Here is a 25,224-nt window from a genome sequence, read left to right on the forward strand (position 1 = left end):
TGCATGTATATGTTTGTGTTCAAGAGGGAGAAACTCTATTTTTTTTATTCAATAACTTTCATTTTTTTCCCATGTGATCTTTGTAACTGTTCTTGAGATTTGATTGAAAATTGCCATTCTCTGGAGGTTTGGCCAGTTAATCAAGAAGTGAGAACATTAGCACAAAAGCCTGATGCTGGTATATTTGTGCTAGTTAAGACACAGGAAATAGGTCCCTTAGGAGCTGTTTCCTCCCAGTCTGATCGTACAGAGAGAGAACCGGCTTTATGCTGCAAGGACCAAACAAACATTTATAAAACACGGCTGCCAGGAGACTAATAGCAAGTACAGTCTCTTCTTCCATAATCATTATAGAGAAGTGCAAGAGAACAAAAGGGGAGAGATGAAGGGAAGGGCATATATTAATAACATAAGCATTGTTTTTGTTGTGTCCCAGCTGGGGAGAAAAAAAATTGCTAGTGTGCAGTCTTTCAGGAGCACTTCTTTATTGATATTATGTCCATCTCTACATTAATCTAACTACCTGTTAAAAGTTAAGTACTGCTTCTTTCTTTTTGCTATTTTTAGTACATTAATTCACTACACTAAGATTAAAAAATGCTAGAAAACAAACAAGCTTGATTTCTCCTTCCAAACACAGAGGCTATGTATTGAGTGGCTTCTATTTGTAGAGGTGTGTATGTCTGATATATTTACCATATATAATCATGCCACTTGTTTGCTATAATGGTTGCAATTCCTTGCCATTTCAAGACCCTGTTTTCAGTTGATAATATTTGTAAAAGTGCTGTAAGTGTTATATACCAAGAACATCCACCCTATATAAAAATATTTTGCTGCAGGGATTCCTCTGCAGACTAGTAAAAATACAAAACAGGTTTAATTATAGCATGAAAGAACGTTACGTTGTATAGCTCTTGTGCATCTGTGTCAGCCCGACTTTCGTTATGGTTGGATCAATGGTCGGTATGGTTTCTTCAATTAGCAAGTTTTGAAGTTAGAACAAATTTTGCTTTGTGTACGCTGGCAACAGATTTACTACAATTTACAGCTGAAATTCCCAGACTTTCTGTTTTCGCTGAATATGTTAGAGCTTTTAACAACGCAAGCAGACTAGACTACACAAACCATTCACTCGGAGCTGTCGAGCATGGTTTTCCATGTAAGGACTACTGCAGTTTGGATAGGTTAGCTGTAATGCCAGATCTCATCCCCTGCACGGTGGGGCCGGATGCTGCAACTGAGCACAGGTGTCACGTCCTTCCTGCGTTTCCATAATCCCCTTCCCGGTGCTCAGACAAGGGGAGGGATTAAGCTGTCTAAATTGAGTGTAAGTTAACAGCAAAATCAGGGCAGGAAAGCGCTGGTTGGAGAGAGGGAGCCAGCTGTAGTAGATATTGGAGGTGCGTTTCACACTGCAGGTTGCAGAAATGAACAATGCAAACGTGCAGAATGGACACTGGATGCGAAACCTTAGTACAGCTCTGTGTGTGATGATGATCTTTACTTAGAGCTTCCCTTTTCTAACGTTAGTCTGGATTTATTCAGTGCCCAAGGTAGTTGCTGTTTACATAGTAAGTGTCCGTTCAGATTTTCTCTTGCCTTGGTGGGTGGCACAGAGCTTGCTCTAGAGCATTCAGATCATTGCAAAGTAGAGTTGCTCAGTTTCAGGTTGTCTTTCACACAGCCATAATCAACAAAATATCCTAGCACTTCCTAAACACTAATGAAATTATTATTATATCCTTGTAAATTGAAAGGGCTTTGCTCCCATTTTTTTCCCTTATTAAGAAAATGCAGATATTGATATCAAGTTTGAGCGATAGGATCTGCATGTTGTGGGAAGGCAGGTATTTGGATAACCCTTCCGTGCCTTCAGAGGCCAATTCCCGACGCCTCTGATTGTAGTCGATTGTAATCAGCACTTTCTCAGATCAGGACATCTTCAAATCAGGTGCGTAGAAGTGAAGAGCGCACAAATGAACTGTGTAGAAGTTTAAGGCACTGAACTAACTTTATTCACACTCCAGGGCTGCTGTTGACTTTTCTGTAGGTAACTGTCGAGGGAAGAGCTTCAGGAGGGAGTTTGAAGAGGGAAAATGAAATAGTCCTGCTTGTACTTAAGGAGAGTTCCTTCCAAGTGTAAGGAATAACACAGCTGAGGGGGAAAGTGCTTGTTTGAAGATGAAGCATTGACTGGTAGTGATTGTGGCAAGGGCTGATATTTTGGTCAAGACAGATAGAATATCCCGTAAGATAAGGAAGGCATGGCTGTGAAGAGCTTTGAAAATTAAGCAAGGCAGCCTTACCCTCTGCAGCCAGCAGAATCACTACTGGCTCCGAATGAGGTAGAGCCCCTGAAGGAGGAGTAATCTGAGAGAGTGTCATTGCCGCGTATATTTTGGTGCATACACACTGAACAAGGTTGTAGTGGCAAGTATAGTGCTAACGTTTCTTAAACGTAGGGGTTGTGTAATTTTAAGAGGAGAAGGGATATTTTCTTTAAAAATATAAAACAAATGGGCAACTTTTCATACGTATTTCTTTAAAGCTGTGCAGGCCGAACTGCTAGCGTTAAGAGTCCGTTTTGAGCAGCTAAGACAACTTTTCAGTTTTTGAGTAGTTAATTTTATTGTAGAACTCAGAACAATAATGAAACAAAACTTTTCATTTCTTTTTAGACCAATGGCTTGACTTGTTTGGGCAGCTACATAAACACGGTGGGATTTTTCTGTTTGTTTTTGTTTTGTTTTGTTTTTGTTTTTGTTTTTGTTTTGCAAGAATCTGCTCCTGTCTGCCTGTGCAGAAACCTGTCCCTTACGAGACACCGGAATTTTGTACGGATCCAGCCAAGAGTAGGAATAGCTCTTTGAAATCCCTAATTCTGTTGAACTAATTAAAAATAATTTTAAGGACTTTGCTTTGTTTTAAATGCCATTTTTCAAGATTATCATTATATCGCTTAATCTATTAGTAGCCTAAATACATGACAGATGGCTTATTATGGAAAGTTGCTTACATTTCTTGTGACACAGAAAGGCTCAAGTGAGAAGCCCTGGGTTAGTCATCTCGGTTAACAGTAAAATGGAACTGATGAAGTTTTATACTGAATGCGTTAAGTATGGAGAAGTACATGGAAAGAGGCACTTTGACTTTTCTCTGTGCTGTAAAAATGAAATGACATTTTTTGCTTCGTTTCAATTTTAGAGAAAAAAATGTCCTTAATGGCTGTACATTAATTGCATGACAAGCTGTATCTTTTGGTATGGCAGGTATCAGTGTTTTTGCAGAGATAACCGAAAGCTTACAAGCTTGGGAGCTTGCCCAAAAAGTTATTTTTGAGAAAATATCTGAGATAATATCAGTCTGGCTTCTCCGAAACTTTCTTGCTCTGCTAAATGTCCTTTCCATTGCTTTACCTCATGATAGGACATACAGGTGGAATTAGCCTTTCAGGAGGAAAACGACTTTCCAAATAAAGAAATAATTGCTTGATGTAGAGATTTTCACAGCTAGTTACTTTTCTTAGTAAATCAGAATTTGCAGTCAAATCCCTCTGCAGGTGTCCAATTTCTCCCTCTGTTCACTTCAATGTAAATCAAAATCTATGTTATTTTGAGAAAAAAAGAGTGCCTGATTACTGTAATATTAAAGATTTTTAAAAGGATACATCTGTTGATTATGGCAGTGATACTTTAGCTAGAGTTGTGTTTCCCCCTCTAGGTACCTATTTGCAGGCACATACTTATTTTTGTTTAAGATCGGTCTGCTGTCCAGGAGAAGCCAGACACTGGCATGTGGGAGCTGCTTTTTCTTAATTGCTTGGATAACTGACAGAGAGCCCAGCCCCAAAACGCGTCGGGTTTATAATTCTCCCTAAGAAATGCACAGAAAGTCAGTGCGATTGTGCTGGACGGCATCGCTGGATATAGCTTCTTTAGCTTTGCGGCTTCAGACCCAGTCTTCTCCGGTTGCCAGGGTGTGGGTAGGCAGCCGGCAGGCGAGGCGGCTCTCTCCTCCGTCCTGGTTGCGCTCTGGGTCAGGCGGGCACCCACGGGCTCGGCGGAAAAATCGTCAGAGTACGAGCTGAGACAAAAAGAAAAACAAGAGGACGCGCAACAAGTGGAGAGGCTTTAGTGCGTGCTGACACTAGGAGGCTCTGGGGAAGGGAGCAAAGACACAGTTAGGCCTGAGAAGTGATGGAAAGACAGATTTCCATGAGGATTTGGCGAGAGCTGGGCACATCTGGCTGCAGCCTAGGAGGCCACGGAAAGTAGCTCTGCCGAGAGGAAGGCCAAAGGAAGTCCCCGAACACCGAGAAGGCAAAGGGAGCTTCGTTTACGAACAGACTTGCTTCAAACTAGTCAAGGGAAACATATAGGGGCTGAAGGACAGGGAGGTGTAGGACCCACCTGATGTTAGATGAGTGATTGTTACACTGTAAATATGTAGATGTATTTGCTAAAATGACGTGGCATAAAGCTGGGCAATTAGTTATTAGTAGAGGCGTATCTACTAACAGATAGGGTGTTATTTCAGGCTCATCTTACACGTGTATGTACTTATCGTACATTTGCTGGAAAAGACCATACACGGAAAATTGCCAAAAATACTACATTAACAAAGTAACATTTGGGATGGCCTGTTAACACAGCTGACATTCACAATTGTGTTTCTTCAGGAACTGTGTTAGACTTGCAAATAATGGCTTTAGGACAATGTAAAGTATATTTATATACGTCTCTGTAATCATGTGTCCCCAACCTCAAAGCAAGAAACTCATGACAACAATGATCTGCAGGATGCTATATGAAACGAGGTAGAATAGATATTTTTAAAAAGGAAATGATTCCAAATGTTCCGATTTTCCCATATATAGTTTTGCAAACTGCCTGTAATTTTATTCTATATTTTATTCTATATTCTATATTTATATTAAATCTATATTTAATATTTAAATATTTTTAATTTTCAACCTTAATTCATCCTATTCAGTTGCACATGTGCAACTGCAACTGAAATAAATATAAAAATATAATTATTAGCTTGTTATGTCATGTTTTGACATACAGATTATTATATTGGGTTTATAAGCAACTTTTACAATATGGAAAATATTTTATTTGGAGTTTTTGTTTACTTTCATAATGCAGTTCTAGGCAGGTTCAAGATGCTGGTTAACCTTTGAAATGTATTACTTGCCTAGTGCTTAACAGAGATAGATGACGAAGAAGTGCATATTAAAGCCTCTCAAAACACAGGATCATCAATCTTCAAGTAGCTTGGCTTCATGCAGTGCACTGCTATCCCGGATGCACAAGGCACGTCTACAGCTCAGAGAAGCCTGATGTATCCAGCCTCCTGCTTTTGCAGGCTCTCAGTGGAAATGTCAATTGGACATTACCGACTGCCTCTGCCTTGCTTTAATATCTCCTCAATAATTTAATATATTGTCTGACTCTGTGTGCTGAACTCATAACCTATCACTTATCATTTTACTGATTTGATGGCTCTGGCTCTAGAATTGAAATCTGTGCTTTGATTCCTACTGTTTACACTTTATAATATTGTCTGTTTGGTCACATGGGCAATTAAAAGCATAAACTTCTAATGAGTAACACAGGTATAACAATGGATGTAGATCTTCTTTTCTTACCGATAGTGCTTGATTTACCTGGATCTAAATTTGGAAATGCAGCATTCCCAACTCTGACATTAAAATTATAGGTTTGGTGAACAATGTTTGTTCGTTTTGGGAAGTCAAATTAAAAATAAAAGCAATTGGCTAGCATTAGAGCCTCACGGAACTCTTTGATACCGTTTCTGGAATGCTATTAAGAAAGGCCTGTCATAAAATGTACAAAGAGATCTTTCTGGAATTATATGAGCTACAGTGCCTTACACTACTTATAACTGCAAATGAGACTCAGTGGGCTGACTTGTGTATTCAGCTGAGTCCTCCAGTAACTTGCCTGAGGAGAGTTTTAAAGGAGTTTGTATGTAGCTGCTGACTGTCAGCTTATTTCATGCTTTCACTTGTGTACCACTTAAAAAAATCTGTTTGCTCTGATATCTTCTGTGGAATTGCTTTTATACTTGTAGTAAAACTAAGATATAAAACTGACCAAAGTCTAAGTAACATTTAAAAAAAAGCATAAAACGAGAAAAGGAATTTATAACAATTATAGACAGCAACAGAAAAGATTTATGTAGTTGTAGAAGCACGCATTTCCACTGGAACTGTGGCAACCGTCATAATTTGAAAATGGGAATGTTAAACTCCCTTTAGAAAAGAGTTAACCTGTTAAATATGGGTTTAAACTAGATTTTTTTTTTTTTAGGACGAAGATCGAACAGAGGAGGACAACAGTAGAGTTGAACCTGTGGGACATGCGGACACTGGTTTGGAGAATGCTACCAATTTTTCCCTGGAGTAAGTTACTTATAGAACACATTATTTTAATGATGAGCCTTGAAATGAATATAGATTAACCAAAAACTCAATAATATAAATGATATGGCTCTAAAGAAAGCAGGGCAACCTTAGTTTGTCATGTGTAGTTCTATTTTAAACCATTTACTTAGTGCACTTTTTAAAGACAGCTTTTAAAAAGTTTTTAAAAGCCTGTGTTAAAAATGAGCATTGGACTCTTGACATTTTTAAGTGCTGATGCTACAGCAGATTTTCTGCTTCACAGAAGATGCTTATTTGATAGAACTCTGAAAAGTTGTTGTAAGGAATAAGGTCAAAGCTAGCAAAAATAAATGAATAGGCAAGAATTTCAGTGGGGGAAATCTTTACACCGCCCACCAGCTTACAGAGAAGAACCGTGTGAGTTCAAATGAATTGCCTGATCAAAAAAACTCCAATTTTGTAAATGGATCTAAACTGATATTGTTTGAGAGTTAGAAACTCCCTTCGATCTTAAAGATTTAGTAAATGATATTTCATTTAATCACAAGATACAGCAATTTTGACCTTTTGCATTTCATTGCAAGGAACTGATCCGTATGGAATTAACGAGAAAATATCCTTTCTACCCTTAAATTAAACCTTTTAAATTAATTAAACTTAAATTTTAAATTAAAAAAATCTTCTACTCCTATTACTTTTGAATTAAATTATAAATTAAGTAGAGTTGGTTTAAATGTTAGATAAAGATCATGGTGACATCTATTAAGTGATGCACACTCAGATTTTCTCTGTTCCATTAACAAAATTTGTTATACTGTAAATTCAAAATGCTGCTTTATAAATAGACCTTATAGAAGTTCTTTCAAATGTAATGCTTCCTGTTTTTCCTTTTATTGATTTATTGGCTTTTTATCATATGCTACTTTATTTTTCTATTTTGATATCATAAATTTTTGTAATGTTTGTTTGAAATACTTGGCCCTCACTTACAAGAAAATCAGGGTGAGGAGCAGAAATGAAACAATCTCTCTTGAATTCTCTGCACAAAGTTGAGGTACATTGGAAAATACCTAGCATGAATTGATTAGAAAGGGATCATTTCCCTTTATTTTCTATTTTACAGAGTTTAACATTTGAATTTAGGATCAGTGTTTAGAAGAAAAACAGTAGAAGAAAAATGAGCGCATAAACTTTAAGTGTATATCGGAAGAGGGGTAGAATACGGGCTCATGCACTAGAGTAAGTTTAACAGTGTAGGCTGGTTATGAAAATTGACCTTTTAATTTAAGCTGTGTTCCTACTTTTCATGAAAGTTCCAGGTGAATCATATTGATTTTATTTGTTCTCTTCCTCAGCCTTCAGTTTTCTTTTAAGCTAATAGGAAATTCAGAAAAAAGGTGATCATAGGGGTCTATAGGCATACCAATAATAAAATATGTCTTAGAATACCTTTTGGGCGTGAAAGGCATTACTTGTTTCCTGTGAGCTGCTTTGCACAAAAGTTAATGAACGCTTAGCCTTAATGTGCAGTGGGAATGAAATTAAGGTAGGCTATACAGAAACTGGGACTGGAAATATTACCAAATGCTGTAGTGCTCTCAATCTGCAAAAGTTTATCCAGCTCTGAATAACACTTTTTGGTTACTGTTCCTCAACTCTCCTGTGTCTGTAGTACTTTCTTGAGCTACATGATGGTAACGGTGGTAGAGACCCTTCCCTTTGTGTTGTTTAGAAATGAGTTTAAAAAACAAAGACAAGATGGGACGAGCAACAAATTCAAGACCTACCTTATAAATTTAAAGTATTCATGTCGAAGGAATATAAAGCAAATTGGAATGTTGTCTTTATAATGCTGTGTGGTCTGGTTATTCTCAAATCCTAGATTAAGCAGTGCAAGGTTTCGTGGTGCGTCACCACGTAATCAAGAACCTGCTGAAGGGACTAGAACATCTTTTACTGCTGTCTGTCATAGAGTGTTAGTTTTGCTCTTTGCTCCATTTGTATTTCGAGATTATTATGGAGGTGGAGATTTGGCCTACATGTATTGTTTTCTCATTTGGCTATTTATAAGTCTGTATGGTTTATGGAAATATTCCACCTTTCCAGATGCATGCATATCTCAAACTCATCACTAGGTTTGGTCCAAATCTGTTTCTAGAATCCTTTTACATCTTTTTCTGAGCCTGTATTTTTCTTTTCCACTTTTATCTCTCTAAAGTAAATACTATAATTCAAAATTAGATGCCTAGTTGCTTCAGGAGGATGTATGGTTGTTTTTGAATGTTATAGTTAATTCTTGCTCTGGAAACTTTGCATAATAAAGAGCAGGTTTTCTATAAAAGAATGAAAATAGGATAAAGCAAATTTTATTAATATATTTTAAATCCAGAAGAATTTAGTCGATTACAAATGTAATAATTCTTCTTTGACTAGCTGGTTATTATGTAAAACTAACATTAAGACTTAAGAGTGGCCTCTCCCTAAAATAAGCAAATAAAGCATAAAGCACTATGATCAGCTTTTGGACGTTTGAGGAAAAATTGTATGCAATATTAAAGGTATAAAAACCTTGGCAGTTCAAACAGTTAAGTCCTGTTCTGAAAAGTGTTAGATTTTAAAACCTCCTCAGTCTTAAGTATTAGTGTGTGCTAGAGAGCTTAAATTTAATGTTCAAAAGAGGAAGAAGTGAAACCATATACATGTAATGATGATATTATTATTTTTATATTAAATATTAGGTTTACCAACAATGATGTTAATTTTTGTTTGTTTTATTAATTGAATTATTTTTGATGATTGATCTCCTTTCATGCCATCAGATTAATATTCAGGTATGTAATATTCAACAGTGCTTTCATCACCATGACTTAGTTTCTGGAATGTTTTTGTTTTTCTGTGTATGTTTGTGTGGGGTTTTTTGGTTCATTCACGGTACATGTTCATATTCCTTCATTCATCATTGTCTCACAGTGATATGGTAAAGCTCGTAGAAGTCTCCAACGACGGTGGGCCTTTGGGAATCCATGTAGTGCCTTTCAGTGCCCGAGGCGGAAGGTAATTATTGTGTAGGATTTTAAGTGAATCATAACTTGCTGTGTTTTATCTCTGTTATATTAATTCTTGTATTATGTGCCTTTTCCTTATATTCAATACCACATTTTTTTAAAAGGAAGCTTTACTGATTAAGAAAGAAAAAAATGCAAGTTGATACACTTTGTACACTATAATACTGATTAAAATGAGTTCAAATTGCAGGATTCATAATAGAAGTTCTATTATGATCTAAAGGGAGATTGAAGTGTGAGATCGTTCCTTTTAAACCCTTATAAATTGTATTCTCTTCCTTTATTTCAGGTAGATATTTATGTAACATTTTCCTTCTGACTATTTATAGCCACAAGTACCAAAATACCATCAATCTAAACCAGGGTCTTCTTACACCTGCATTTGATAAGACTGGAAGAAAAAACAGTCAAAATGCTTTTATTGTTAAATATTTTACAGTCAGTTGGAATTAAAATAAAGTAGCAAAACTAGCTGAAACATTCTATTTTCAGGGCAGAAGAACCCGCTTTAAATTTCATTATGTGCCAAGCTGCAATTTCTGAAGTCTGAGTGTTTAAAAAATGTGTAAGCGAAGTCATTTACATTAAAATGACGTTTTGTGGATTATATTAGTAAAAAGAATGCGTCATCCATAATGGTAACTTTGCTACAGTAGAGTTTTACCATTTAGAATCCTTAATCGAAATATTACTATAGTCTGAGAAAAATAGCTATTGTAGATATGTAGCAATTAGTGGTACATTTGAAGCTTTTAGATATGTTGAAAAAGGGATAATTCCTCAAGAATAAAAACAAGTTTTTATTGTGGTGATGATTTAAGCATATGGTATATTTTCCTTCTTTAAGGAAAAGGTGACCAAATACACAATTTAAGAAAGTAATCTTTGGTTACACACCAAAATGATATTATGTCCTGTCCACCTATCCAACAGCAATTTCAGTTGAGTGGTTAAAAGCAAGTGTCACTTGCTATATGTCATCCGTTGATATCAACATCTTTTCAAAGAAGAATATATGTTTTTCTTCTACGTGAAATACCTTCACAGGACTTTAAACATGATATAAAATCTTTATTTGTGATATTTACTTTAAACGTAATGCTTTGATAGCCATACTGATGTGTATTGTAAGAATTTTTGAATTTAAGGCAACTTTTTCTGAGGGCTTAAGGAGTTAAGAGCAAACTTCCATAATGTGGTAAATTCTTCTATTCATGACCTGAAATTTGATAAATTCAATATGGGGATGGAACGGACATGAGTGAATGCTATTTCAAACATTAGCTCAGAAGTAAAACTTGTAAACTTGGAAATGGTTGGACTGTTCACACAATTATCTGGGATTTAGCTGTTCTGAAGGCCGAGAAAAAGACTAGTTTAAGAATGTTGGCTGCTTACTAAGTGCCTGTTCAGTTTAGTAAAATTGATTTAAAAAATCTATATTTTGACATTTTCAGCAGGAATTTAACTCAAGTAAGGTGTTCCAGGCTGTCAGTGTTCTTGTCAAGTCTGAGGCGAAGCTTATGCTGTTTATACATAATGAGAACATAAAAAATGAAAAAAAGATATAAGCAGAAATTTTATATGTATATATATATATATATAAAATGCACACACATATATATAGGACATTAGCTATTCCATGAAATATGAAGGGCTTTTAATCCCCTTTTTTTTATCCTGAGATCATGATTTTATGGTAAAGTTTCATTACAGGAAAGCTAATTTTAATTATAAATGTTATAATCAGGACATACTTGAAAATTAAATTCTTTTGCAAGTGAAACCAACTTATATATTGAAACTTGTCTGCTCTTTTTCATAGCATTAGGACTCCTCTTGTTGAAAAATGCAGAGTACAAGCAATTGCTGCCTGAGTTGTTAGGAAACCCCCCAAAATAATCTACCTATCTAATATAGAATATTAATACCTAAGTTTACTCTGTTCCTAGATCTTTGTCCATTGGCATATATTCTTTTATAAAATGTCTATACCTGGAATTTTCGAATCTCTTAGTGAAGAGATGTATCCTTCATTTCCCCTACTTTGTCTTTTCTAGAAACAAATGCAGAAACATCCAAGAGAGGACTATCAGTGACTTGTGTAGAAGTCTATACATACTGTTTTTGGAACAACCAAATGGCCTGCTCTTTTTTATTCTTTTTTGCACACAGAATCTTCAGCTTGTATTTAGGAATATTTATGTATTAGCATGGGCACAGGATCAGCAGCATTCCTACCTCGGTTGGCTTTTTGGTTCTTCCCACCGCCGTCTCCGACTTCCCTCACCATTTGGGGATAGCTGGGCATCTGCTGTAGGCTCTCGACTGCTGTGACCCGAAAGAGCTGGAGGCGGGAGTACTTGTGTCTATGTCTTAAAAGTGTGGAGAACAGCCAGAGTTGGAGAGCACCTCACTGCTCCCAGGAGATTTCTCTCATGATCTCTCTATGGTACTGTGAGGGAAGGGAGAGTTCATTGCTCAGGACTGGTCACCTGAGTGCCTCTTCCCTGCTTCTTTACCTACTGATGTAAGTAAAGTGATATTCTCTCTTTCAGTGAGAATAAACACATTTTCTCCAGCTGCCTGTAGCAGTGTTGGAAGGGAATGGCATACATCCACCTTCACTTTGGAGTTCTTAGTTTTTTTCTGGTCTCCCAGCTCTCTGGAAAAGATAGAGGCACTTAATGCTACCTTTGCTAGATTCATGGGGAGAGCAGATGCTTGGCAGGGATACTCTGTTGCCACTGCGTGTTTCTTACTGTAGCACACGTCCACTCTTTGTTCCTCCTCTGCCCGGAAAGCTGACTCTTCCATTGGTTGAGCCAGGGATCTTGCTATTAAAAGCCTAAGTATATAAAATTGAGCAAAGCACTCAGAAAAGACTTTGAGGAATGTCCAAAAAGAAGAGGTCTGATATAGCTTAGCATAGTGTTCTCCATTGGCCCACCGATCTCCATATTTATCTAGCGTTCAGTTCCAGTTTTGCTGTATTTTCAATTCTTCTTCTCCCAATTCCTTTCCTTTCCTTTTGAGAATGTTACTCAGTAAATAATAGCTTTTGAAGCATTAATCGTAATAAGCGTAAAAACAATGCTATTCTTCCTGTTTTTCTCCATGCAATCTGCAGAGGCCCTCTTCTGCCAAAAAAGAACCTCAACCCCAAACATAACTTCCCTCTGCTCAACTTCTAACGGTTATGTGTCACAACTATGTCCTTACTTTATATTGAAGAAATATTTGATTTTATCATGGTCTTTTGGGACAGTTTTGGATTTGGAGTTAGAGTCTGTCTTCAGTATTGGCTCTCGAACTTGGACAAAACCAGTGAGCATTGCTGCCTCGTCTGTACAGATGCTACTAGTTATTTCTATTCCTGGAAAATCTGAGAAATTTGCTGTTATGGGAAAAAAAAATCTCTAAGTAATTTTCTGGGAAAAGTATCTCTGATTTTTACAGAGATGATCAAACTTTCTTCTGCGGATGTTTTCTTGTAATCCTCTTTTTGCAACTGGAAGCTCATCTGTCCTTTACTGGCTTTTTCGGTCAGATGCTATCAGATGCTATGGCTAACAGAATTTTTTCACCGTGTCAAAAGGGAGGAGAGGTGTGCATATTCAACACCTTATGGTTAGGGAGGATGTCAAGATAAAAGTTTTGTTTGCAAAACCTGCTTGCACATTTTTGCAATAGGATAAATGCAGAGCTAAGCAGAGTAGGAGGCATGAAAATGAAAGTAGAAAAAAGGACGACATACAAAGGGAACAGAAAAGTGTAACTTGAAGAGCAAAGAAAGAAGTGAATGAGAAGGAGTAAACTATAAAAGGAGAGAAAACTCTAAACCTGTGCGAACTTGCCACTTATTACCAATTCTTCGTTCTGTGAAGTCTATATTATTAAAACTGAACAGAAAAAAAATGGTTATCCATCTGAAAAACACCACAAAGAACTTCCATAAATGAGTATCAGGTTATTTTAATGCAGAACAGTGAGTTCGTAGGACGCAGCCTGCTGTTCTTTATACTAAAGCATGCCAAAGATTTCACAATAAATGGTACATCTAAAACCTGCGAGCTAAAAGTATTTCATCTGCTTTTTTCTATTATGCACCCTAAACAACTTAAAAAATAAGGAAGTCGTAGAAGCATGAGTAAAATAAGAGCCTGAATTCTCTTTCTTGTTGTCAGTTTAAATTACAACTTCAGATGTTGTTTAAAAAACCCCTCAAGTGATGGCAGGAATTGATATATATACACAATACCCATACTAAAAATTTGTTTATACATTTTTCTGTTCTACTGTTCTCATGTATTTTTTTGCTTTCAATAGAAGTATCTTTTATTTTCCAGAGTTTGTAAATCACTTTAAATTTCAGTGGAAATGTTTTATTCTTTTGCTTAAATTAGAAAGTAAACAGAGCTACCGTCTAATAACAGCTGTCTATACTGAGATTCCTTTGTACCGCCTTCATTTTTGCACTTACGTGCCATTCTAACAACGATACTCTATTTGATCGTGCAGTAGGTAGGTGTTATCTGCATCTCCTTTTATTCCTCTCCTACATTTCTAACCTTTCAAGCCTCAAGTGTAGCCAAAAGTGTTGGGCAAAGATTGCCTGTGGTGTGAATGTACCATTCCCTCAGAATATCTGTTGAATTCAAGGCTTTCTTTGTTTGATGTTAGCCTCTTAAAAGTTATATGAAACTTGATTTGTGGTATTATCCAACCTAAAAAGCTGAGGAGTAGGTGCCAAAAACTGGAAATTAGTTCCGGACGTCGGGCTTGAAAGCTGATAAAGTTATTTTAATGTCTCCACAGTAGTGCAGTGATGTAAACATTTTCCATAGGAGTTCTTTTATGATTTAATTCCAATTATGATTCCAATTGCAATTTGTGATTGACCAACCATGATCATTTAACTTGAAAAAATAAGCTGATTTTCTTACTTTGACTTTGCGGTCTTACGAAATTTATACCACATTTATGTTCTAGTAGAACTTTTTAGAGATCTTTCATTGTTGCATGGCTTGTATGAAACTGGTACGCATCTGCTTTCAAATCAATCATTATTTTTACCCCTGAACTAGTTTTTGCCTTTTCAGGTTAGTAACTTTCCACAAACATCTAAATTGGTTGTTTTCTCTTCTGTCTGATACGATTACATTACAGGTATTTTGTAGGTAATGGGTAAATAGCTTCAGTGTGCACATACAATAGGCAGTGATGGCTGAATCACATTCTAGATGTTCAGTGTAATATTTTTATTACTCTCACAGTATTTACACTGTCAGTTTTTATTAAGACAAATTATCATCATATCCATACAGCTAGGTGGCATGTGGGGAGTTCACATTTTCAAAGAACTATTCAGACTAACTCAGGCAATTTAGATGTCAATAAAACATTTGCTGCTTATTTCTAGTTTTATCATTGTTTCTGATTTATACTTAGAACTGAAATGTTAACACATGTAGCTGAGTTTATTTTAATTGTATAATTAGACTAATGAACCTTGTGGAAATATAGTAGTGCAAATGCTAATATAATCTAAGCTGTTTACATTCCCAATCATGTATTTAAAACAAATAAATAGATAGATCTCTATGTTTTGATATTCTATTCCCCTTCTATGCCCATGTCAGTTAGGATTAGTCTAAAACAGTGCAGATACCAATTTCCATTTATAATTATTCCTTCTACAGGATTACAGACTTGTATGGTGTTTTATAGAGGTTCACAAGAGATATCATCCCGTTCTTGAAGAAATTATAGTTTAAGGCATGTTTGTAATGGGAGAACTTAGTCTGAAAACATGTTGACTTATTTTAACTGACACGATTAAGCAAATACTGTAGACAAATGCAACCTTATATTTGTATGCTACAAGTTTGTATTTAAAAACACACACTACACGTGTGTGTGTGTATGTGCACACACACACACATGTGTACACACACATACACACACACACACTCAGTCTTTTGTATATTATACTAGATTAGTTAACAGGTTTTGTGAAGTGGTATGTTTTCCTAATGAAGGAAATGCAGTATTGAAACTGTATAAGAGCTACATTTCCACTTCTCAGAATTAATGGTGGTGACACACAGCAGGAAAAAAATCGAATATTTTTTTCAAGTTATTGTGTGATGTTTGCAGTACCTGGTGTACTCTGTTTATCTGCAATCACTGCAGCACCAAACATGAATCCTCATAATGCCATTTGTAGAGTAATATTCCTGCATGTAAATATAATATGCTGAAGAAATACTGCAGGAAACTTGATAGGCTTTTGTTACTAAAATTTTCAGGAATGTATATTTTCTGCAAGAAGTAGGAGAATTTACTATTCTATGCAGAACTATATTCAGGAGACAATCAATGAAATTGTGTCTAAACTAATCTTTGCCCCATGTGTTTACAAAAAAAAAAGCCAAGCTGTATAACGATCTTGGGTTCAAATTTGATTCAGACTGTTCATCCAACCTTGAATCGCTTCTTCATGATCTTAGCTTTTTGTGCCTTGGTTAACCTAGTTCTAACATTTGTTAAAAAGCAAGATCTGCACGAACACCATATGTTGTGTCTGAAATGAGCAGCCTTGCATTAATAGAACTTGTAGTCTTTGTTTAATGAAATTATTTGCAATTTTGACATATAGTTTAGGTATGTGTCATGTTATTTTACCAGGGGTTAGGATTAATATTTTTTTTTAAGAAATTTGATGACTTGTGTGAATTAAGAAATGACAAATCATGTATAAAAATGTGTCTTGATTTGACAACTTATTCATTTAGCTTCCGAATGAGAAACAGTAGAAAGTAGTGTTTCTAGAAAAATGTTTTGCAAAAACCATTCATAGGTCAATTACCTTGTAATAATATGTATGTGAAGACCTTGAGGTGAAATAATCATAATATTTTGTACAGTATATTGTTACCATAATATTATATTGGAGTGTCGTACTTTGAATAGAATATATTTCTCATATTTAATCCTATAAATAAAAGACCTATTGCAGTTGCTGTGTGTGCTCTCATGCAGCTGGTGCATGGAGGTAAATATGCGCCCGCCTAAATCCTGAGTTGTCTACGAGCCCTGCAGTGGGGCACAGCTACATCCGAGGGCTCTTGGCTGGGAAGTGACAGAAAAGGCAGAGCAGATGCAATTCTTTCCTCTCCCCCTCAAATCTAAGCCGTTTTCTGTCAAAAATAATGTCCCTAGTTTTTATATTTGCTTGCTTTATTTCCTCCCCTCTTAGAAATCTCTTCTTCAGTAACTTCACTTTGGAGCTCAAAAACATTGTCTCCCCAGAGAGATTCAACAACTCAGAAGTGAAAAAGGGATAAAATTGTTTTCCAAACTTCAGTTTTAATTGTTTGAAAGCTGTTCTGATAAAAAATAGTGCAGCAAATACATAAGTATTTTACCTTGTCCTAGAGAATACAAATATTTTTATGATTAACATTCATGAATGTTAGTTTAGCACTTTTCTGCAACTAACAAACATCACCTTTACAAGTCTATTTTCTGGAATTATTCATGACATTTTAAAAATCTGAGGCTGTGTTCAAGACTTATTTTAGTGAACATAAAAATGGACGGAATTGCTTTTTTTTTAATTTTATGTCTTTTCGTGTCACTTCCTGTGACGACATGCCTAGCTTTATAGTTATGAACTAATTTTAGTACAGTAAATGCAGCAATTAATCATTAAGTTAGTCTTTGACTGCTGTGGACTTCTGAATTTTTTTCGTATAACCTGTTCAAGGATTGTAGGAAAGGCAAACTGGAAAGCACCTAATAAATACCTAGGTAATTACTTCCGAGCTCATATTCTGAAAAGAGTTTCTGCTAAGTTCTAGGTATTTTTTTGCCAAGAGTTACTAGCCAGGTGACCAGAAAAAGCGTTGGAAGAATTATTTTTGCTTTAAGAAAAAGAAAATTTTTTTTTAGTGGGAGATGCTGAGTTGTTGGAAGAAATCTAGAAGAGGTGGAACTTCCCAAACCCGAAGAAGAGCAACCCGTGGGGGAAAAATTAGATACACACAAGTAACTGTTGGGTTTTAAAGGTATTGTTTTCTGAAATGCTTGTATTCTAGAGAAATGATGCTTTAGCTTTAAGGAAACTTTCTGCTTACTGCGCTCACTGTTGTTTCTGCAAAGAGACACCATGTTGCTAATTGCAGCAACCGAACTAAAGTCATGCCCAGCCCCAGTGACTGTCAGTGAACTGCTGCCAGGCGGTCAGTCTGATGGAAGCACTGGTGGGGTCCGTCCAGGCCCCAATGAGGGCTGAGAAGGTCTGGCTCAGATGGGACCCAGGCTGCTCGAAGAGATAGTTTCCCCTTTAGCTGTGACCTCAGTGTGCAAGGTGTGTGTTTGCAAAACGTTCTGCATCAGCTGAAAGCAGAATAATGTCAGTTAAATGTTAATGTCTGAATTATTTGATGATTTGTGTTGTCTTAATGCTTTATGTTGTTTTCTCATATTCTGGTTAAATGTATAGATCCTTTCAACAACATATCTTAATGTCTGTAGGTGGTTCCAAAATGAAAGTACTGAAAAAATTATTTCTCTTACTCTTTCACCTGGCTTGTAGGAGAAAAATTTTGATTATTTTGTAAAATAAATGTCATATTTGCATATGTTGCTGATAACTTGGTAAATGAAGAATTTAAAGTGGAAAAACTAAATTAAAGTTAGTTTTGCGTTTCTGGCCCATTTGATGAAGTGCTCAATATAACTGTCAAGTGAATGAGGAGTCCTTTTAAGCATCATTGACTGCTCACAGAATCACAGAATGGTTGAGGTTGGAAGGGACCTCTGGAGATCATCTAGTCCAACCTCCCTGCTCAAGCAGGGTCCTCTAGAGCATATTGCCCAGGATCGCGTCCAGACGGGTGATTTTGCTCTTTTATTTTGAGATGTGTGTAAACTGAAGTGGTATGTTCACTGAAAGATTTTAATTTCTGCCATGCAACTGCATATTTTTCATATCATGTTCCGGAATGACTTTTGAAAATGTCATTCTTTTGACTTGAATGATGTGAATTTGACAATGCAGTGCTGATGCAAGAACTGATCTTGAAGACTGAGTCCTTCAAACTTTGGGTTCAGGTATAGAAAGAGCATTGACTTTTTACACTATTCTATTTGTACCTTACAAACCCACTCCTCAGGAACCATTACATAATTTTAGGTTAAACATTTGTTTACGTTTGCTCTCCGAGAATATCAGTAAGATGACATTGCACTAAATAGAGATGACCAGCTCATTGCGTAGCGGTTGTCAAATGGTAATTATTTTCAGTCGTTACTGAACTGATTCATTTTAGGTAATATGTTGAATTAAAAATGGCAATTGAATTTTTAATTTCCTCTTTGCTGTTAATATGTTTAATTTGCTCTTTGCATGTAATAATTAAAGTAAGGTTCATGGTAAATGCATTTGGCTCACATGAAGTTCCTAAGTCCTTTATCCATCCCTTCGTTGTAGGGATGCGTATTATACGTGATGACCCCACGTTTCCCTTATTCAGAGGCAATAGTAAAGGCTGAGGTATTCTCAGCTAATTCAGAATTTTGAAATGCAAGTTGAACTTCTTGTTTAACTTCTGTCAACTCACAGAAGAGATGCAGGCCATCAGATATGCAGAGCTTCTTGGAGTCAGCTTCTACGATTCACAAATCTAGGCCTTTTGCAAGAATGGGTGTGTTATCTTCACACTGCCTCCACTTGCTTACTTTTAAATGAGAAGTTTATTTCACATAGGGTCTTTGTTTCACGGATAACGGATAATAATTCAGGTAATGCTTATAAATTGTTTAAAATTTTGGTATCCAAATCCAAGGTAAGGATAGTTTAAGATTTAGTTTCTCACAGTGAAAAAATGTTAAGTCTACAGGATTTTATATACTGCGAAATGTTAGATGTGTGATCGTTTGTAATCTTAATGTTCCAGAACCCTGGGGCTATTAGTAAAGCGACTGGAGAAAGGTGGAAAAGCTGAACAAGAAAACCTTTTTCGTGAGAATGATTGTATTGTCAGGATTAACGATGGAGACCTTCGGAATAGGAGATTTGAACAGTAAGTGTACTTACTGTATGTTGTATTGTATTATTTAATCTTTAACAACTTACACCTTTCTTTATTGAGGAAATTAAGTATTTAAGAAAAAATTGTCTATGTTTGCCCTTTTCTAATAAAGGAAAGATCCACTAAAGGATGTTAGCAGCTTTTAATTAGTCAAGCTACAAAACTAAAAGATATTCACTGTCATTAGAGTATATGCATTTTCTCATTTGATTGTTTTTGCCTCGGTTTTGAGCATTATGGATTTTTTTTCTTTTGCTGATAAACTGTTTATCCTGAAAATCCAGCATGATTTTTGTGTGTATACTTTCAATGCATCAGGCTGGGTATATGTGAATAGCATAGAGTCTTTATTTTTAACGTTTAAAACATATTTTTGATTTTGTGTGTGTGAGGACTAAAGGTACTATATGCTCAGAAGCAGAAACTTCCTGTAGAAGTTTGAGATATTATAAATATTTGTTTAGTGGAAGTCTGGACTTTAGTAGAATCCCAAAATATTGAATCAGAGATACTTTTAAAAGTGAAATCACGTTGTAGTTCACACAGATGATCGAAAGAGAATGCAAAGAAGAGGTATGCACAAAATGTGTGATTTTAAAGATGATAATGCTGTTTTCAAAACCCTAACATCTTAACAGCCAAAGGAATATCCTTTAGGCTGATTGTCTTGCACTTAATATGCATTTGAAATGTGTTTTTTGTTTCCATTAATTCTAAGCTGGGTTGGAACACAATGCTGCGCTGCCATATGGTAAACAGCAGCTCCTCCGTACTTGTGTTCTAAGATTCCGGGTCAGAATTTGTTAAGTCTGTGAAAAGACTCATTGACTTCAGCGTGCTTTGGATCAGGACGTAAAGCCCACGTCCATATGTGCAAGGTTAAGCATTTTGTTCCTATTTCTTAATATTGTGCTCTGAAGGATTACTTATATACAAAAAGTAAAATATAAGATAAACTCTTTGCAAGACTGCACACACAGCAAATTAAGGAACTACATAATCTGTGTTTAAAATGCAGTTTTTATTCTAGTAATTCTGTCATCGTTGTGATTACCTTATCTAAAGGAACTATTAATTATTAAGGTTCGAATCAGAAGACGCTGTAATACTACCACGATACTGTATGCATTTCAATACTGGGGTTAAAATTTTCACTTTTCAGAGTACAGTATTTGGAATGTTAGTTGTTAAGCATGTTTAACCATTGTATTGCTTTAAGGCAATAAGCCTGAGCAAAAAACATAGTAGACTAATGAACAGATTCAAGTTTTATAGTTTATGCTTGAGTTTCTGCAATGTGTCTGTCAGCTCATGTTGCTTAATTAACATCAGTAATTATACTTATAATGTCTTGTAGTCTGCCAGCCTTAATTTGCTAATTTTCTATTCATTTTGAACCTAGAGCACAGCATATGTTTCGTCAAGCCATGCGTACGCCCATCATTTGGTTCCATGTGGTCCCTGCAGCAAATAAAGAGCAGTATGAACAGTTGTCTCAAAGCGAGAAGAACACATACTACTCCAACCGGTTTAGCCCTGATTCTCAATATACTGACAGCAAAAGTATTAGTAATTCTGGACTTCACACGTTACAAAGAATGTCTAGAGCGGTTAACCAGCCAGATCAGACAGACTCCTACTCGCAGCTACCTCATAGTGTGAATTCATCAGGGAAGCCACCATCAGGCCTGGTACCATCACCTCAGAAAGTTCTCACCGCCACTGCAAATAGTGGGTATAACGCCAAAAAGATAGGGAAGAGACTCAGTATACAACTGAGAAAAGGTAAGGCGGGAGTGTAGTTCTCAATATATGGTGTACGTTTATAGAATACGCACCTGCATACAATTCCGTTGTATTATGCATGATGGTTTGCAAAAGCAGAAAGGATTTGATGGATTGATTTTTGAAACACGGATGCTACTCACGCATTCTGAAACCGAATGGTAGCAGGCAAATGCCTTTCCCAGGCAGCAGAGTCTTTCATGCTTGAGAATCCAGCCAGGCATTCTGTATGTGCAGCATATTTACAAAGGCCATTTTAAAGAGTACTTTAGCTATTTTTTTCTATCCTTTAACTGACAAAGTGAAGGGCCTTAATTGTAACAAATGCTATTGACGAAGGCCCAGTGAGTGAGGAGCTATATAACTAATAAAAGTAAATAAGTCAAAACGGACTATATTCTGCAATTTGCAGCTATCATGACTTCAAATTTGATAACTGTGGTTTTATCTTTACATTTAAAAAGTGTATTGGATCCAGTTGGTAAACTGGACTTTCTAATTTCCAGCTAAAGCGTTTTTTTTTTTTACTCTGTGGGGATGTGAAATTGTTTGTTTAAACAGTTGAGATGTAATCTAATATTTCCTATCTTAGGCCTTCTGCTAATGTATTTTGAAAGTGGGTGAGAGACTGTCCTTAGACAGAGAAGAAAGCAGTGTGTGCTTATCGTAACATCTGTTTTATATGTGTATAATACTTGTAGATGCATTTGGTACATCTATGGAATTTTTATGATGTGTTAAATGCCCTCAGTGAGAAAATTTGGTATTTTTATATAGCTACAATCTAGATGCTTTTAAGATACTTTGAAGTATTGTGAAATGACTTTTATTTTAGATGCAAATGTTTCTTAGCTCTTGGTAAATTACTTTTTAAAGGATTATACATGCTGTAAGCCTTATGAAATTAAAACAAGCATTTTTAAGGTTAGGTATGCTTTAGTCTCTAGGAACAAATGTAGTATTTACATTACATAACAAAAGTCTACCAGTGTGATGGTATTCTGCATGAACTCAGGGTGCTTTCCCCCTAGGAAAAATAGTATTTACTTGGTGTTAATCATTTTTATTAATTAACTTTTTTTCTTGAAAGGTAGGGAAGGCAATGCATTGAATGTTAGAGATTTTACACGGTTTTATAGGTACCAGGGTACTTGTCACGTTATCATTATGCTTTCTTTTCTATGAACTTCACATGAACCACCAGATTGCTTCTTTCTGGTTACTGAATTTTAAGCTCTACAAACTTGCATGACATAAGGTTGACTTGACAGTTTGCTTCTGTTGTTGATGCTCCTTCTAGAATTACTTTGGGCCATCAGCTCAAATCAACCTGCTTGGAAAAACTTATTGTTATTGGCTGAGTAAGGATTGTGCTTACAAATATGCTCTGAGCTATGCTCTCATCAAAGTCACAGATTTTTGACTATTTTTTGTGTCTCCTGGAAGTCTTTGGAAACATCACTGGGACATTAAAAAGAAAATTCCTAGCCTGGAGTGGAAATAGACATTTCATATAATTTAAAAGCATCAACAAAAGTTTTGAATGTGGAATATGGGAAGATTCCCCGTCCCGTGAAAGCAAATGTGGTATGCAAGGTCTGATAAAATATGGGAATGTAGTTTTGATAGATTATGGATTCTTTCACTGTGATACGAGATCACATTTTGATCCTCATGCACTGGATAATCTTTCTTAAATACTATCCTCACTTCTCTAATTTAGTTTAGCCTTGCTAGCACCAAAATATTAGATGATCATGAATACAAGGAGATGCACGCTATCTGTTGAGGGAAGGAGTTCTCTAAGAACTAGTTTGCACTAGAGAAGTTTGATGGCTCTTACTCTAATAAAAGCTTTGTAATCCTTAACTAGAATATATTTCAGAAGCTTGTAGGGTTTATTTGTTCCTAATAGATTGCTTTTGTGAGAATAATAGTTATGCAGAGATGGAACCTGACTCAGATTATAGAGAGAGACAGAAATTATTTAGTGTACTGTATTTTATGCATGGTAATGTTTTATAAAATCTTTGCATAAAGATGGATTTCTTTTTATCATTGTCTTTCATTTGTTAATATCTGCTGTGGAAGGAGGCATGTGCTCCTGTTTTGACTTTCATTTGATCCCTGTGAGAATTCACATGTGGAGCAACAAATGAAGCAAAACACTTAAGGATACCCCCAAGTAGTTTGTTATACATATAGGTGCAATAGAGGACACTGATTGTCTTTGACTATTTCTAATGAGGGATGTTTTAATAATACAGATTATATAGAAATTTAACACGTGCTTTCTTTGTAGCTTACGTAGAGCAGTTATTTTGCCAATTGCTATCATTAGTGTAAAAATTCCTTGTGGCGTGCATTGAGGCATACAAGCATGTAGGGCTTCATCTTGAAATATTCTTTTGATTTAACTGGTGCATTCTGGTTAATGATGTAATATATGAGAACTGACTCTTCAATATAGGCAGACCTTCTTTATTACAGCTGTGTTTCTACATATTGCATGAGCTGTATTATATAAAATGATATGATAGTATAGCCCTATAGAATGTGCTTCCATAATTATGATTTCTTAATATTTACTGCTGTTTTGGCATTTTAAAATAACCTGAACTTTCATAGGATTTAGCTGTTTAATAAAGTCAGAAGAGAAGGTCAGTCATATGTTTCAGTCAGTGCAGAATGTTTGTTGGCTTTTCTAAATGAAAATGGATATCTGTTTATCTTTCCTTAAAGGTCAGGGCCTGAACTTTTAGCATATAGATGTAGGGGTTATTACTGATATTCTAATGCTATTAAGGCTGTATAACAGTCCGGCTTAATATTTCACACAAATTAAGATAGCACAAGAAATGACAGCCAGCCTGTATTTATTTTGGTGTAAGCTGATACACAGTAAGTATAAATAAATAAATAAAATTCTTATAGTTAATATGTAGGGGAAGTAAAGCCATTTATATCGCAAACACTATGTTAGGACAAATTTTGATCTCATCTACACCAGTTCATTTGCAGAGTGATTTTTTTTTTTTCAATTACACTGGATTTAAGCTCTTGCAACTGAGAGAAAAATTTATCCCAACAATTATAAATATCCTACTGTACAACTTAAGATTCTAAGGCTCAGTCTTTGAGCGCACAGTAACTTACAGTGTTTAGCTTGATAACCCTAAAGTGTTCAAAATAGTGCTTTCCAGCTGGATGTTGTATTGCTTAGATTTCATATGCACTGTTTTTGATAAAGTCGCTGTACTAAAGCAAGCCTGAAGTACTTAGTCTTTCAGTTAGCTTCATCTTGATTCCCTTTAAGTTTGAAAATATTCAGTGCATTGGATCAATGTTATCTACCACTGCATTTTTATGTGGGTAAATTAAATAGGTAATACTTTAGGTAAAATGTCAAAATCTAGCTCTTATTTACTAAGTTAGTCCTAATTCCACCAAATGTTTTGCTATTTTTTGTTTGAAGTGTGCACTGAAGTGCACTTTAGCCCATGTCTCCTGCTTCCAAAGACTGGAAGCCTAAGTACTGACCATGGGCATTGTGTTCTTCTCTTCCTTTTTGGCCTAAAGAATATTTAATTATCCCTTGCAAAATAGTATAGCTTCAAGAGAAAGAAATGAGTGTCAGAACTATAGGATACTCTACAGCAAGATAGCTGTAGGAATTGCTGAAACCAGATCTACTAAATCCTCTGCAAATTCTTTAAGGAGGACCTCTGTAGTATCATCACAGTTCTTGGTAGAAAGGGCACGGTAGCCGAATTCTGGGAGATGGTGCCTTCCTTCTGAGAGGAAGGAGGCACCTTTGTGCAGTACAACTGGGAAAAATGTTTAAATCATAGAGGTGAGG

General features: G+C 35.9%; 1 protein-coding gene across 26 annotated transcripts in view; it reads left to right on the forward strand.

The window, feature by feature from the left end:
- The window catches only part of PARD3 (par-3 family cell polarity regulator), a 468,531-nt gene that overhangs the window by 234,546 nt on the left and 208,761 nt on the right, over nt 1-25,224 (forward strand). For all 26 annotated transcript variants that reach the window (XM_068934384.1, XM_068934389.1, XM_068934381.1 and 23 more), the window contains 4 exons: nt 6,342-6,433; nt 9,386-9,469; nt 19,446-19,571; nt 20,983-21,365. In XM_068934384.1, the coding sequence (XP_068790485.1) occupies nt 6,342-6,433; nt 9,386-9,469; nt 19,446-19,571; nt 20,983-21,365 (685 nt within the window). The remainder of the gene's footprint in view (nt 1-6,341; nt 6,434-9,385; nt 9,470-19,445; nt 19,572-20,982; nt 21,366-25,224) is intronic.

The sequence above is a fragment of the Struthio camelus genome, chromosome 2, assembly GCF_040807025.1.
Source record: "Struthio camelus isolate bStrCam1 chromosome 2, bStrCam1.hap1, whole genome shotgun sequence".
NCBI lineage: Eukaryota > Metazoa > Chordata > Aves > Struthioniformes > Struthionidae > Struthio > Struthio camelus.